This window comes from Lolium perenne, chromosome 1 (assembly GCF_019359855.2).
Source record: "Lolium perenne isolate Kyuss_39 chromosome 1, Kyuss_2.0, whole genome shotgun sequence".
Lineage (NCBI taxonomy): Eukaryota > Viridiplantae > Streptophyta > Magnoliopsida > Poales > Poaceae > Lolium > Lolium perenne.
Window position 1 is genome coordinate 214,794,208 of NC_067244.2, and position 14,984 is coordinate 214,809,191.

Here is a 14,984-nt window from a genome sequence, read left to right on the forward strand (position 1 = left end):
ATATGGAAAAATAAATAATTGGGCTGGAGTTTTGGGCTTGGACCATGTAAAGAAGCAAATTTGATCGGGCTAATTTTGATCCGTGACCATTTGTTTTGGTCCTAGATTTGCCACGTAGGATTCACCACGTTGGATCTGACGGACGGGCCAGATTGCCGGTGACAAAAAAAATAGTCATAGAATCTACCACCATATATTTTGGTCATAGCCCTCCATGACCATTCAAAAAAAGGTTATTGTGGGCTGTCGGTGACGCTCAACTGGCGACCAATAGATTTTGGTCACACCGTGGTCATACATGACACACAATGACCTTCCAATGACCAATATGGAGGGTCGCAAGTCAACACATTTCTTGCAGTGATAATCCGCGAAGGCATGCGATTAATCAGAAAGATAGTAGTTAGAATAACCTCACTCCACAAAAAATTAGGTGCATTCATAGTGTACACGAGGGAGCGAGTTACCTCTAATATGTGGCGATTCTTTCTTTCAGCTACTCCATTTTGCGGCGGAGTATCTGGACAGGAAATCTTATGCATGATGCCTTTCTCTGATAAGAATCCTTCAAATCTCTTGTTAACATATTTTGTCCCATTATCAGTTCTAAGCACTTTCACCTGCACCTTAAACTGAGTGTTCACATATGCACAAAAATCCTGAAAGCACTAAAACACCTCATCTTTGTGGCGTAAAAGATACACCCAAGTCATGCGTGTATAGCAGTCAATGAAGGTTACAAAATATTCCATTCCGGACATAATGGGGCATGTCCATACATCAGAGTGCTTAAGAGTGAAAGGAGCTATGCTTCTCAGCCCCTTACTCACATAAGATGTTCTAGTATGTTTAGCATACTCACATGCATCACCTTTCAGTTTACTCATGTCTACTCCACTCGTTATATCAGGAAATACTTGTTCATTTTATCAAAAGAAATGTGCCCCATTCGACAATGATGAATCATGGCCTTGCACTCCTTGTCACCTTGGACCGCTGCGAGCACCACTGAGTAACCCAACATCTCAGGCTGCTCTCGGTCCAGGTACCACAATCCTCTACGCCTAATTCCGTCGCCAAGCTTCCTGTCAGTCCTCCTCTCCTGAATCATACACATATACTTATCAAGTATAATCCGGCAATCAAGCTGATCAACCAAATTACTCAGTGAGATTAAGTTCACTGGAAATGCAGGCACATGTAGGACAGATGATAACTTTATGCTAGATGAACATTGGACAACTCCAACACCTTTTATAGGTTGGGTGGTACCATCTGCAGTTTGAATGGTTTCATGATATGTAGATAGATACTGGTTGTACAGCTCAAACTCTCTAATATTACCAGTAACATGTTTGGAGGCTCCAGAATCCAATACCCAATCAGAATCTAGCTTATGTGCAGCTAGAGAGACATTGTCAATGTTACCTTTGGTGTAGACAAAGTGGGCAAACTTCCCAAAGCTTGTTTCTCCTTGTTGTTCACCTTTCTTCCCTTTTGCTTCAATTATAGTTCCTGTAGATTGACCTCCCTCCATAACTGTCATGTTGGCTCTTGCCCCTCCTTGTGAACCACAAGAGTTGTGATAGTAACTTCCTCCATTTCTGCCTCTACCACCTCTATAGTATCCCCTGTTGTACCTGCCACCACTTTTGAAACCTCCTCTGCCACGATGAGGTGGAGCTGGACATTGATGGCTTAGGTGACCATTTACTCCACAATTGTAGCAGTCCCTAGTCTCTTGCCTCTCAGAAACAAGGTAGGCTGACCTTCGTGTAATTTCTTCCTTTTCATTGGACTTCAGTCTTATCTCCTCTTGCCCAATAGAAGCTATAGCAGCTTCAAGTGAGGGCAACTAAGTTTCGTGCATCAGGTTTTGCCTTCTATTCTCAAACTTTGGGTTCAATCCCTTCAAAAACTTCAGTACGCGCCTACCTTCGACCCATTTCTTCACTGCCACAACACACTGAGGATGAGCAAGCACCAAAGGATCAAGATGATCCAAGTCAACCCACAACTTTTTCAGCTCCGCTACATAGGTTACCACTGGTTTTTCACCTTGAGTCAAATCATGCACTCTGTCCTCAAGTTGAGAAACCAACATCACATTTCCCTTACCAGAATACATCTGAGACAAAACATTCCATACCTTCTTTGCAGTAGGGAGTGCCTCAACTGATGGAGATAAAGAGTTGAGCAACCATGCAAGTATACCTGAATCAGTAGTGCTCCATTTCTTCCACTCAACACTCTTCTTTTCTACAGGTTCATCAACTTCCCCCATAACATATCCCTCCAAAGCTTTCATCTTCAGCTGTAACAATCCTCTCCTTGACCAGCTCAAGTAATTGCTGACCCCCTCCAGTTTGACCTCATTTGGGGTCAATTCCAGCCTCTCCACTCCCTCAGTCTGTGAAGCTCCATCTACTGCCTTGGGCACAACCATAGCTTCCGTAGTTTTGGCAGTGAGAAGCTCCGCCAGCCTGTCCAGAGCCTTGGCCAAGTCCTCTGACATGGCTCAGTCTTGCCACAGAAATCCCCTTGTGCTCTCTTGATGTAGAACCACCAGATCTACTGGAACCTGCAACAGATCTAGTCACTCCATCTTCATCCTTGGCAGTCCCACCATCTCTGCCCTCAAGAGCTCTGATGCCATGTTGATAAGAAAGGTGGTGGCTGACCTTGGAGGTGGGTGCACAACTTTTGTCTCTCTCTTAGGGTTTTCTGGGGTGAGGGGGCACATATATATACATCAGCTCATGGGTAAATAGATGGTCCACATGGGCCAGCAACATAAAACCCAATAACTGTTCAACAAATTGTGTTCAAGATCCACATCAAACAGTTCATACCTTCCATCTTCACGGTCAATTGTAATTGACACATGAACCTCACAGTCAGTTCTAATTTCGGGCCGCCCTTTCTTAGTTAGGCTATCCCTTTTATCGACCACCATTTTACCCTCATTGCAACAAACGAATTTGCATGAAGTCACTACACCATCAATTTTGTTTCTATTAGAATATCTCTTTCTAACACTGAAACCCATTCTTCCTCCATCGTACTCCCAAAAATCCCATGGCTCAGCCAGAGTGTCATCCAAAGATGAGGTTTCCAGCTAGGTATTCCCTCCCTCCTATCAAATAAACATGGAAGAAATTAAAAATAATTGTTGTGTAGATTTTGGTTCTCAACAATATGTTCTGATTCAAAATTAACTTACTTGTTTGGATCATCATTCTCTATCGATCACCAAAACTAATCCGAATTGTGTGTTGTCAGGAAACATTTTTGTCTCGATGCATCAAGAGAATGGAGAGGACGGAATAACTAGAGTGAATAACATTGTGAAGAGAAGAAAAGAGATCTGGAGGGAAGAATCGCTGGCCTTATTGTTTTGGCACGTAGCTGAGTCTATTTTGGCATGTAGCTGTGCACATGCGGGTTCTTTTTCCCTCCAAAAAGTTGATATATGTAATTTCTTTTCTTTTCCTTTTTTTGCAGAGGTGGAGTCCGATTGCATGAAGCAAAGTAAAAGCCTGACATGCCTCCGTAACGTTAGAGGAGCCGGCTCCGCGTCAAAGAAGCATCTTGTTCTTTGAAGGCGAAACCCTCCCCCGCGTTCAATTCTCTTTTCTGGTCTTGTTTGTCATTTTCTGCGGCACTAGTTCATCGTTTTCCGTGGTAGCATGCAGCGCACGCACTCTTTCCTCACTACTTTGTTTTCTTGTAATCATTGCATGCATACGACACATACATGCATTTGCTAACTTCATGCGTTTATTAATCATGCCTAACACATGCACTTGATTAGTTGTTTGCTTCCTTTTACTTTTTTTCACGTAACGTGGAGGCCGGTCGCATGCATTCTTTTTTATTTCTTTTTATTTCACTCTTAAAGAAAGATAGTAGTAGGATACGGGAGTAGCTCATATTATTCAGCTGGCTCTTTCAATTCCATTTATTGCAATTCCTTTTTAATTGGTTATTTGGTGCGTTAATTATTATTTCTTTTGATAAATTTTATTATTTTGGGCTTACTTTTAACAACTCTCTTTTAGCAATTCCCTTTTTTGTAATTCATACGGTAATTCATGTTTTTTTTGGATTAATTTTTACAATTCCCTTTTTCGAGTTAGTGGGTTTAAGGGGGGAATTATGGGTGTGGGGGATTCACTTGCAACTCAAATGAACTACGACTTGCTACTCAAATTAAGTATTATTTTAAGTTCTAAGCTAAAAAATTGCTAATAGATCCTAAATGAAATTTACTTTTGAGGGTTGCTAGGCATTTATATTTACCGTTGATAAATAACGGGGCACTGGATTGATAGCTTGTAAACAAAAAAGTCGCTAAAATATTCTAAAAGAAATTAACATCCAAGGGTCGATAGTTATTTATATTTACCATTGTTAAATAATAGGTCATCGGGTTAATAGCTTGTAAACTAAAAAAAAGTCGCTAATATATTCTAAATGAAATAATTTTAAGAGTTGGTAGTTATTTATATTTACCGCTGATAAATAACGGGGCACCGGATTGATAGCTTGTAAACTAAAAAAGACTCGATAAAAATATTCTAAATGAAATACTTTTTAGGGTTGGTAGTTATTTATATTTACCTTTGATTAATAACGGGGCACCGGGTTGATAGCTAACTAAAAAAGAGCCACTAAAATATTCTAAATAAAATACTTTTAGGGTTTGATAGTAATTTATATTTACCTTTGATAAATAACGGGGCACCAGGATGATAGCTTGTAAACTAAAAAATGGTCTCTAAAATATTTAGGGTTGGTAGTTATTTATAATTACCATTGGTAAATAACGGGGCACTGGGTTGATAGCTTGTAAACTAAAAAGAGTCGCTAAAATATTCTAAATGAAATTAGCTTTCTAGGGTTCCTATGTATTTATATTTTTATTGATAAATAATGGAGCACCGGGTTGATAAATTGTAAACTAAAAAAATGGTCGCTAAAATATTCTAAATAAAACTAAATTTTTAGGGTTGATAGTTATGTATAATTACCGTTGATAAATAATGGGGCACTGGATTGATAGCTTATAAACTAAAAAGAAAATATTTTAAATGAAATTAGCTTTCTAGGTTTGCTAAAGTATTTATATTTACCGTTGATAAATAACGGGGCACTGGGTTGATAGATTGTAAATTAAAAAGACTCGCTAAAATATTATAAATGAAATTAGCTTTTTAGGGTTGGTAGTTATTTATATTTACCATTGATAAATAATGGGACACCAGATTGTAAATTAAAAAAAAAAGTCGCTAAAATATTCTAAATGAAATTAGCTTTTTAGGGTTGACAGTTATTTATATTTACCGTTGATAAATAACTGGACACTGGGTTGATTGCTTGTAAACTAAAAAAGAGGCTCTAAAATATTCTAAATGAAATTAAATTTTTAGGGTTCGTAGTTATTTATATTTTACCATTGAAAAAATACCAACAAGGGAAATATCCGTGTTGATAATTTGTGAGCTAATAAAAGATTTGAAATATTTCATGTAAAATTAACTTTTTGGGTTGGTAACTTTTTAAATTACAATTAATAAATAACGAATTTGAGGGTTGATTACTTTTAGTCCGAAAAAAAGTTGTCGAAAAGAGAAAAAAGGAATCTCCACGTGCATAAAGCGATTCAGCAGGAAATTGCATCGTATGATTAAGCCAAAATTAGTACATCGCCAGCTAACCATCCCGAAAAAAGAAATGAAGGCATTTGGTCGGAGTGAACGCGCGTGAGCCCCCAAGCGGTCAACCGCTAGCTAAGGTTGCCTCTTTGAAGGGGGCTTTGGCATTGGGAATGACTTTTTCTAGAGTCTTGTGTCGATGGGAACCATACTTGAAGGTCGAACGACTATTGATCTTAATCTTCTAGGCATTAGTGGATGGCTGGATAGGGTCGTTCGTCTCACTTAATTGTTTTGAACTAGTGCAACAAGATACGCGTTCGGAACTACTACCCAACCATATCTCATGAAAACTCGCTTCGTTCGCCTGAAAAAAGATGCTTTATATTTAGGCTGCCCACTCAGGAGACATTCAAACATCACCAAGTTTGACAAGGAGACTGCATGCATACCATCGTCCATCCAGTTTGTATAAATAGTCCATCTTAAAAATAATATGTTATATTTTCTAAAGCAATATTCCATGCTTGCCAAAACTTAGTGCAACTAAAGTAGTTCCGAAAATCATGAATGTAAAGTTTAACCAAGTTTGTTGAGAACATTATCTATATCTAGATTATCAAATGTATATTATATGAAAATATACATCATGATAAATCTATTATTATTGATTCGATATTCTAGGTGTTGTTGTTTTGTTCTAGAGACTTAGTGAGATTTTACAATGTCGACATCCGAAGAACCTATGTACTACATGTCGGGTAGGGAGGGAGTATTATGAACTTTTTTTAAAAGTCCATTTAGTGGGTCTCGGTGTTACTTGAGGTTGATTGTTTTTTTTTGTAAGTATCGTTCCATTATGAATAAAGAGGGCTGTGTGCATCATTTTCATGCAGAATCAGAGGTATCACCTGGTGTGCCAATGTATTCGCTAAAACTACACATGATTCCGCTTGTGTAGCCATCGCACTAACTTCATCACCGCATCACGATTCTCTATCCAGTCTTACTCCCTTGCTTTTTTCGGCGCGTCTGACAACATGCAGGGGTTTCAACTGACCCAACTGAGTCACACTCGCTCTCTCAAAACCAATATTTTTCGTGAAACTATCTATGTCTCTCTCTTGAAACCATATCATCATACATGAAATATTTAGAATTTTGGTATGTGTGACTTTCTATGAGTGAGTAGCTCTTTTTTCAGCGATTTAAGAGTATATGTTTCTTTTTTATTACTTGTATCGGTAAAAGGAAGATACAATATGCAGGTGCCCTAAACAATATTTATATCATGGCACTGCTTTATTTCATATCACATCGCCGCTTCATTTTTATTTATGTTGTCCAATCAACCTTCACTTGGAGCGCCCATGTGCATCTCAATAATGAACAGTGTAACCTGCATATGAGATATATATAGTTTCTCAGTTCGGCCATAAAGACATTAATAAGGCAATGATATAGAAATCGAGCATCTCAGACAGAGTTTCTGCTCATTATAAGTTTGGTCACAAAGAAATTAATTTGGAGGAGATATACAAATTCTAAGGAAAACTATTTAGATCACTTATTTCTGGATGGATATTATCAATGAAAACAAACCTGCACAGTTGCTCCCTTCAGGCAATTTATTACCACACACATATGTAACCTTAGCCCACCTAGGCAGACTGATTTTCTCCAATTCCTGGGCCGTAAACTCATTACAAACGGCTAGGATGTCGTTCGTTCCTCTCACTGCTAGGCAGCATGCGTGGTTACGTTCCAAGAATGGGATGGGAAAATGTTTCCTCATGTAAGCCTCACAGTGTACCAGTATTGCAAACTTTTCTTGGGGTTCAGATTTCATTGCTAGTGCATGGTGAGAGCAAGAAGAGATCACCATGAAAACTACAAGCAAAAACACGGTTGCCGTCTTAACTACTGCCATATCGATTGTCTTTTGGAAGATTTCGCTACTTAACCTGGCAGCTAGTATGTATGTAAGAGTTTTTGGGAAGGACTGTCACCCATTGTCCCGGGTCGTCATGTATTAATAGAGGAGGGCCGGTTAATAAAATCACCGGAAGGAATTACATCTCTATCTGTATCTCTACCTCTCTATCTCTATCTCTATCTCAATCTCAATCTCTATCTCTATCTCTATCTCTATCTCTATCTCTACTAGTTAAAAAAACGAAGTTCCTCTTTTTCCTTCGGTTAAAGTTTTCATCAACCATATTTTTAATAGGACAACTTTGCCCTCCCACCAAAACATCTCTAGCTCTATCTCTACAACTTAAAAGAACGAAGTTGCTCTTTTTCCTCAGATCCAAGTTTTCGTCAACCAAATTTTCAATAGGAATTTTTTTCCCTCCCACCAAAACACATACAAAAATACTCCGAAATAGCTCCATGATTTCAGGAGTAATAAAGCAACTTCATGCGGGCAGGCAGGCGGGCACTAATAAAAACGAACATATCCATCCCTACACATGGTAAGTAACGATCTGCCTAAATAAAAACCACTCGCCCACCATTTCAGCAGAATCTTCATAAGTAGAAATTTTCTCTCCCACCTACAGTAGCTCCACGATTTCAGGATTAATAAAGCAACTTCATGCGGGCACTAATAAGAACGAATAATTCCATGCCTACACATGGTAAGTAACAATCTGGCTTGGTCTCCTTCCCTTTTTCTTTGAAGGTGGCCTGATTTCCTGCTTACACTCACGAATCAATCAACCAATTTTCATCAAAACAGATCGGTACTTACCATATAGTCTGACATCATATCAAATCTCTATCTCTATATATATACTTAAAAAGAACGAAGTTCCTTTTTTTCCTCCGATCGAAGTTTTCGTCAACCATATTTTCAATAGGACAACTTTGCCCTCCCACCAAAACACATACAAAAATACTCCGAAATAGCTTCACGATTTCAGGAGTGGGTGTGTGACCCGAATGTGTGGAGTCATGGTATAGTATATAATGGCGATACACACGCGCCGCCACATCCAACTAGAACACAAAACAAGGGCGAGCGAGCTCATGAGATTTATCGACCTGAATTTAAAAACAAGCCAAAGTTATTGTGGGGCTTGATAGAAAAATGTCGAAACAAAGCATTGAGAGTCACATCATTTGTGGTTTACATATACTACCTCTATGAAAAATATACTTCCATTCTTTTAGAAGAACACTGCACAATTTTTGGCACCATGCATGTGTTTGAGTGCGCTCAATTCGCCTTGCATCCCAAAAGTGTGAGAGCAACGAATTACTACAAGAAAACAATGTCAAACCTTTGAATCATGACTCATTTTTGGTAGTGATATACTCCCTCCGTTCCTTTATATAGTGCCTATAGATTTTTGGCATTTGTTTCAGAATATAAGGTTGTAGCTTAGCTTTTTTTCAATTACCCCCTCCCCGTTCAGCTCCCAAATCGTTCAGTTCCCAAAATTGTTATGGTAAGTTAGGAAGATATGGATTTCCCAAATTTTACGTTGATCTCAAATCATTCAGCTATGGGTCTTGTGTAAAAAAAAAATACTCTTACGCTAATTTCCGTGCAAAAAACAATATGCACTATAAAATGGAATAGAGGGAGTATATATCTTCTTTACTACGCAACTAACAAAATTGCCCGTGCGCTGCACCGGGAGAAAATAAAACCCTCTAGCGAATCATGTGATGACATTTCTCTTATGTGCTACCATCGTAAACATGAACCATGATGCATGCTTCATCCTCACATTGTAATTCTTCAAACTTATGATGATGGTAGGAAATATCTTGGTATGATCTACATTTCGTGTCACGGAGAAAAGGTCGATGATTAACAAATCGTTGGATCAGGATTTTAAAATTAGCTTTTGTTGAAAAACCTCATCGATAATCAAATTTTGGCTTAAATTTGGCTCGCCCGTCTAACCCTAGTCTTAAGTCTTAATATTTTTTATATTTGATATGCTCTCTATACTTTTTTGTTACGTATATAACTTTTTTGAACCAAACTATTTTGAACTATGATTTTAAGTATACTATATTTCTATTTAGTTTAAATGCCCATCTAATGGCAGTCTTAGTCTTAATTCTTTTGTTTAATAGCATGCAACTTATATTTGATTGACTCGGTTAATAATTAAAGTTTGTCTGGAAAAAAAATGGCCTTGCAGAGTATTAAAGAACCTAGGGAATATTTCTTCATTCAATCCCCCACAAAACCATGTCATCGACGAATATATGTTCTTATATCAGGGAAAACCTCATGTGTATCAAAAAGAAAGGGCAAACGTCATCGATGAAATTTTGAACCTTGGCTTTCTAATGCAGCACATCATAACCGACATGAATACTTGAGGCGAGCACAAAATTTAGGCTTGTCATGCAATAGCAACCCAGATCTTACGCGTCTAACGAATCCCCAGTTCACCAGACTCATGAACCCATATTCAGGATGACAATTGGAGACGCTGCAATTTTGAACAGAAAACATGCCGTTCTTCTGTGACACAACCAATCCTGAACCCGCCTTCTTTGGTCCAGACGTTTGATGATCTCATGCCATGTTCAACTTCTCAATAGCATCGAAATTGTCAAGCAAGCCCATGCCAGACTCCATGACAGACGCCGCTCCCATGCTTCCCAGCCCTGAATGGTGGTCTTTGCATCTGCATCAGTCGGCTGTTAGTTAATTTCGCCTAGAGCTAGCAGGCCTTGTCCCCTGATTATGCAGATCTGGAGCGCGCCGCGGCTTCACGAACGTGGATGGTGCAGATCCGGAGCGCGCCGCGGCTTCACGAACGTGGATGGTGCGTCAGGGAACGCTCCGTACTCGGGCTGTCCCTTGCCCTAGATGGCGGTTGCCGCTCGACCTCGTCTCTCGACTTGGCCGGGGCGCCCACGCTGCCTAATTTCCAACACGGTAGCGAATCTTCGAAATTCGGAAGCCTGCTCCGGTGGGAGATTTCTGACGCGTCTGGGACTCTCCGATTTCCCGTTTCCCTCGGCCAGTGATGACTGATGACACAGCTGATGCGGCCACCGTCATCCATCTAGTCCAACCGTGCCTGCTAGCGCGTGGAGATCCACCTATGCAGCGAGGACATCCCCCACTGCGGAGACATCCCGTCGCCTCCGCCGGTTATAAGGTCCACGACATGTGAAAACTACTGGCTGCGGCTTGGCCTGTAGTCGAGCGAATCGACCGCAGGTACGTACTTGAGCAATCGTGGCTCTCATTGGCGCTGCGATTTTCTCCTTCTGACCACGATCAGGCGAGCGAATCGGCCGCAGGTACCGATCTAAGCACTCAAGGAATCGACTTGCACCTTGTAGAGCTGCCGCGTCGTGGATATGCAGTGGCTGGTGGCGAAGCTGTACAAATGAATCTAGCTTCAAGGTGCGGCCGCAATGGTTTAGACGTGTCGGTCTCACGTATTGGTGAATCTCGCCTTGTTTTCAATTTCGTCTCCTCGTGGCTTATCAGGGACGGGCAGAGCTCATATATATTTAGCAGCTAGGTATGTTTTTCGGTTAGGACTCTGGTCGGCAACGTGGGTTGTGTGGACTATGAAACAAAACGTAGCGATCAAAGCTGTGGTACGACCCCCCGCGAAAAAAAACTGTCATACAAAGACGCATAGGATGACGTACCAAAGTCCAAAAGACGTTGGGCCTAGATGAAAAATCTTTGGCCCGTTTGTGACACCAGGCATCCACCTATTGCAATTTAATAGTAAAGATAGGTGAAAACTCTAAAAAAAGGCCGACCTTCGCGAAGGGAAGACAACTCGTTCCGCACATGACAAGTGGCGCGCTGTGGTGCCAGAAAATCTTGGGGAAGTGGTCTCCCTGCTCGCCACGTGTCGCAAGGGGAAGCAAGGTGTGGATGGGGAGGAGAGAGAAGACTAGGTTGTGTCAGTTTTTCCCTTTTTCTTCTAGATTTGTTTTTTCAAAATGAAATATCTTGAGAACCGTAAGTCCGAATTGCGAACCGTTTTCACTTTTGAGATCCTCGCGTCGAGATCTTCAAAACTAGATCCCATGTTGATAGGTTTGGAGATACTTTTTTTTCATACTTCCAGTAATATTATGATGGTACATGTGGTGTATACCTAACTGTACTCGTGTTTTAACTGATAAGTACTTCTGTTTTTAGTGTATTTGGTGCAATTTTTCCCTTTACTCGCTAACTGTACTCACCCATGTGCGGGACTGTACCTGTACTTACGCGCAACTGTACCTGTTCGTGTGCGCAAGTGTACTTTTGTACATGTACTTGCTCGTGTTCGTGACTATACCTGCTCGTATGCGCGTTTGTACCTGCTCGTGTGCATGACTGTACTTGTACTCGCTCGTGTGTTCAACTTTACTCGTCTGTTGTGCGGACTGTACCTGCCCATGTGCGCGACTGTACCTGCTCGTGTGTGCTACTGTACTTCTGTACATGTACTTGCTCGTGTGCACGACTATACATACTTGTGTGCGCGACTGTACCTGCTCATGTACGTGACTGTACTTGTACTCATCCAAGTGTTGTACTCATCATGTATTCTATGTTTTGTGCTAGACTTGATACGTGCATGTGCACATCGGGCATGCGCTATACTTCCGCCTGTGATGTAGCTAGATCAAGCTAGTTGGTTATGTCCATCGATAGAAGCTAGCTAGCGAATGGCGTGATGTACTCCTGCATGCAGATCTGTACTCGTAACTCGTACATGCGTACGAGGGGCTCTATCGTGGGGGAAGAGTGGCGCGACCTTGACAGCGGGATACTCGTGCATGCGGGATGTACTTGTGCACGCATACGCGGGGCGGAGTCATGCGACCGGGCGTACTCGTTTATGGGGTTTACTCGTCGCGGGCCGACTCGGTCGCTAACACGTGTCAAGAGATCCGTACGTCATGCGGGATGATTTTCCCTTCCCGGAGGTCAGTCTCTAGCTAGTCTTACCCAAAGATAGGTGGCTGTTTGGTGTCACAAACAGGCCAAAAAAAATTCTAGGCCCAAAGTCTTCTTAAACTTCCTCAAGACCCATGACGCACTGGCTTTTCTTTTCTCTTCCCATACCCAAGCCGTACTCGCGGCCGCGGCCCGCCAGGACGCCCGCCTCCACCACGCTGGCCTTGCTCCCTCGCCAGCCATCCGTCCGTTCTCAAGGTGCTTGTCGGTGAGGTCAACACCAAGGAGCGGCCCTCCGTTCTGGAACTTGAGTCGAGCAGCTCGTGATAACTATCTCCAGCAAAATTGGCTCGATTTGTACGGATGCGACCAAGACGGGAGTAACTCACATGGACAAAGCTGGCTTGATTTTTCTTAACCAATACGTACTAACTAGCTAGCTGTATCAGGTACATACAGTGGACGAGCTAGCGTTAGGGCATCTCCAGCGGCGCGACGCGACCGTTTGCGTCCGCTGTGATCGAATATGCGTCTGCCACCACCTCCAGCGGCGCGACGCAAAGTGACCGGGCCATCCGTTCAGAGGCAAACCTGGCGCATATTTGCGGCAGGTTTGAGTATCTGCGGACGCAACGCAGATACGCAAAGTGTCTGCTCGCGTCTCCACCGGGCCCGCCTAGCAGCGAGCCTGCATCGAGGGCATCGCTTCGGCGGCCATCGCTTCCGCGGTCAGCGCTTCCGCGTCTGCGCCGCAGCCTTCGCCATCAATGTCGCGGCTGCCTGTTCTGCGCACGTGCTGGCGGGCGGCGGCTAGGTTTTTGCGTCGCCATCGATGGCATCGTTCCCCGCGCGCGGCCGTCCTTAAAACTCCACCGGCACCGTTCCTCCATCGCCCACACCTCCACTCACACCACCACCGCCGCAGCACCATGGGGAAGAAGAATGACTTCGGAGCATTCGGCAGCGGCACGAAGGAGGAGCGGGCGGGCAGGGTGCCGCTGCCCATCAGCGTCGGGAGGCTGACGCACGCGCACTGGACGCCGTGCGACCGTTGGAGGGACATGCACATGCCTGGCGGCTCAGCTGCCGCAGGGTGCCCGTCCTTTCGGTCCCTGCGCGCGAGCCAGATCGGACCTCCGAGATCCGGCGAAGGAGGCAGTACCTGCCGCCGGACCTCCGCGCCGATCCAGCATACGCCATCGACTCTGAAAGTTGGCGTACCTATCTCTCGACTGAGAGGGATCGGAGGAGGAGGGCGGGCTTCATGGGCGACAGGGATTTTCCCTTCCACCGTCCACCGCCGACTCGTCCTCGAAGACAGAAGGCGCCGACGCCTCGTGACCAGGCATCGACCCGTGCGCAGTACAACGACGACGACGACGACTACGACGGCTTGATACGTCTCAAGCGTATCTATAATTTCTTATGTTTCATGCTACTTTTATGTCAATACTCACATGTTTTATACACACTTTACATCATTATTATGCATTTTCCGGCACTAACCTATTGACGAGATGCCGAAGAGCCAGTTGCTGTTTTCTGCTGTTTTTGGTTTCAGAAATCCTACAAAGGAAATATTCTCGGAATTGGACGAAATCAACGCCCAGGGTCTTATTTTTCCACGGAGCTTCCAGAAGACCGAAGAGCATACGAAGTGGGGCCACGAGGGGCCGTAACCATAGGGCGGCGCGACCAGCATGGGGCCCGCGCCGGCCTATGGTGTGGGCCCCTCGTCAGCCCTCCGACTCTGCCCTTCCGCCTACTTAAACTCTCCGTCGCGAAAACCCTATTACCGAGAGCCACGATACGGAAATACTTCCAGAGACGCAGCCGCCGCCAATCCAATCTCGGGGGATTCAGGAGATTGCCTCCGGCACCCTGCCGGAGAGGGAATCATCACCCAGAGGACTCTTCATCACCATGATCGCCTCCGGATTGATGTGTGAGTAGTTCATCCTTGGACTATGGGTCCATAGCAGTAGCTAGATGGTTGTCTTCTCCTCATTGTGCTATCATGTTAGATCTTGTGAGCTGCCTATCATGATCAAGATCATCTATTTGTAATGCTACATGTTGTGTTTGTTGGGATCCGATGAATATGGAATACTATGTCAAGTTGATTATCAATCTATCATATATGTGTTGTTTATGTTCTTGCATGCTCTCCGTTGCTAGTAGAGGCTTTGGCCAAGTTGATACTTGTAACTCCAAGAGGGAGTATTTATGCTCGATAGTGGGTTCATGCCTCCATTGAATCTGGGACAGTGACAGAAAGTTCTAAGGTTGTGGATGTGCTGTTGCCACTAGGGATAAAACATCAATGCTTTGTCTAAGGATATTTGTGTTGATAACATTACGCACCATACTTAATGCAATTGTCTGTTGTTTGCAACTTAATACTGGAAGGGGTGCAGATGCTAACCCGAAGG

At 43.0% G+C, this 14,984-nt stretch overlaps 1 protein-coding gene across 1 annotated transcript; it reads right to left on the reverse strand.

The window, feature by feature from the left end:
* Window positions 1-901: 901 nt before the first annotated feature.
* On the reverse strand, window positions 902-2,515 carry LOC139834117 (uncharacterized). The gene is made up of 2 exons (XM_071824526.1): window positions 1,936-2,515; window positions 902-1,839 (listed from the first exon to the last, which is right to left on the reverse strand). Exons 1-2 carry the CDS (start codon window positions 2,513-2,515, stop codon window positions 902-904), a joined length of 1,518 nt encoding a protein of 505 aa, XP_071680627.1.
* Between the last annotated feature and the right edge of the window lie 12,469 nt (window positions 2,516-14,984).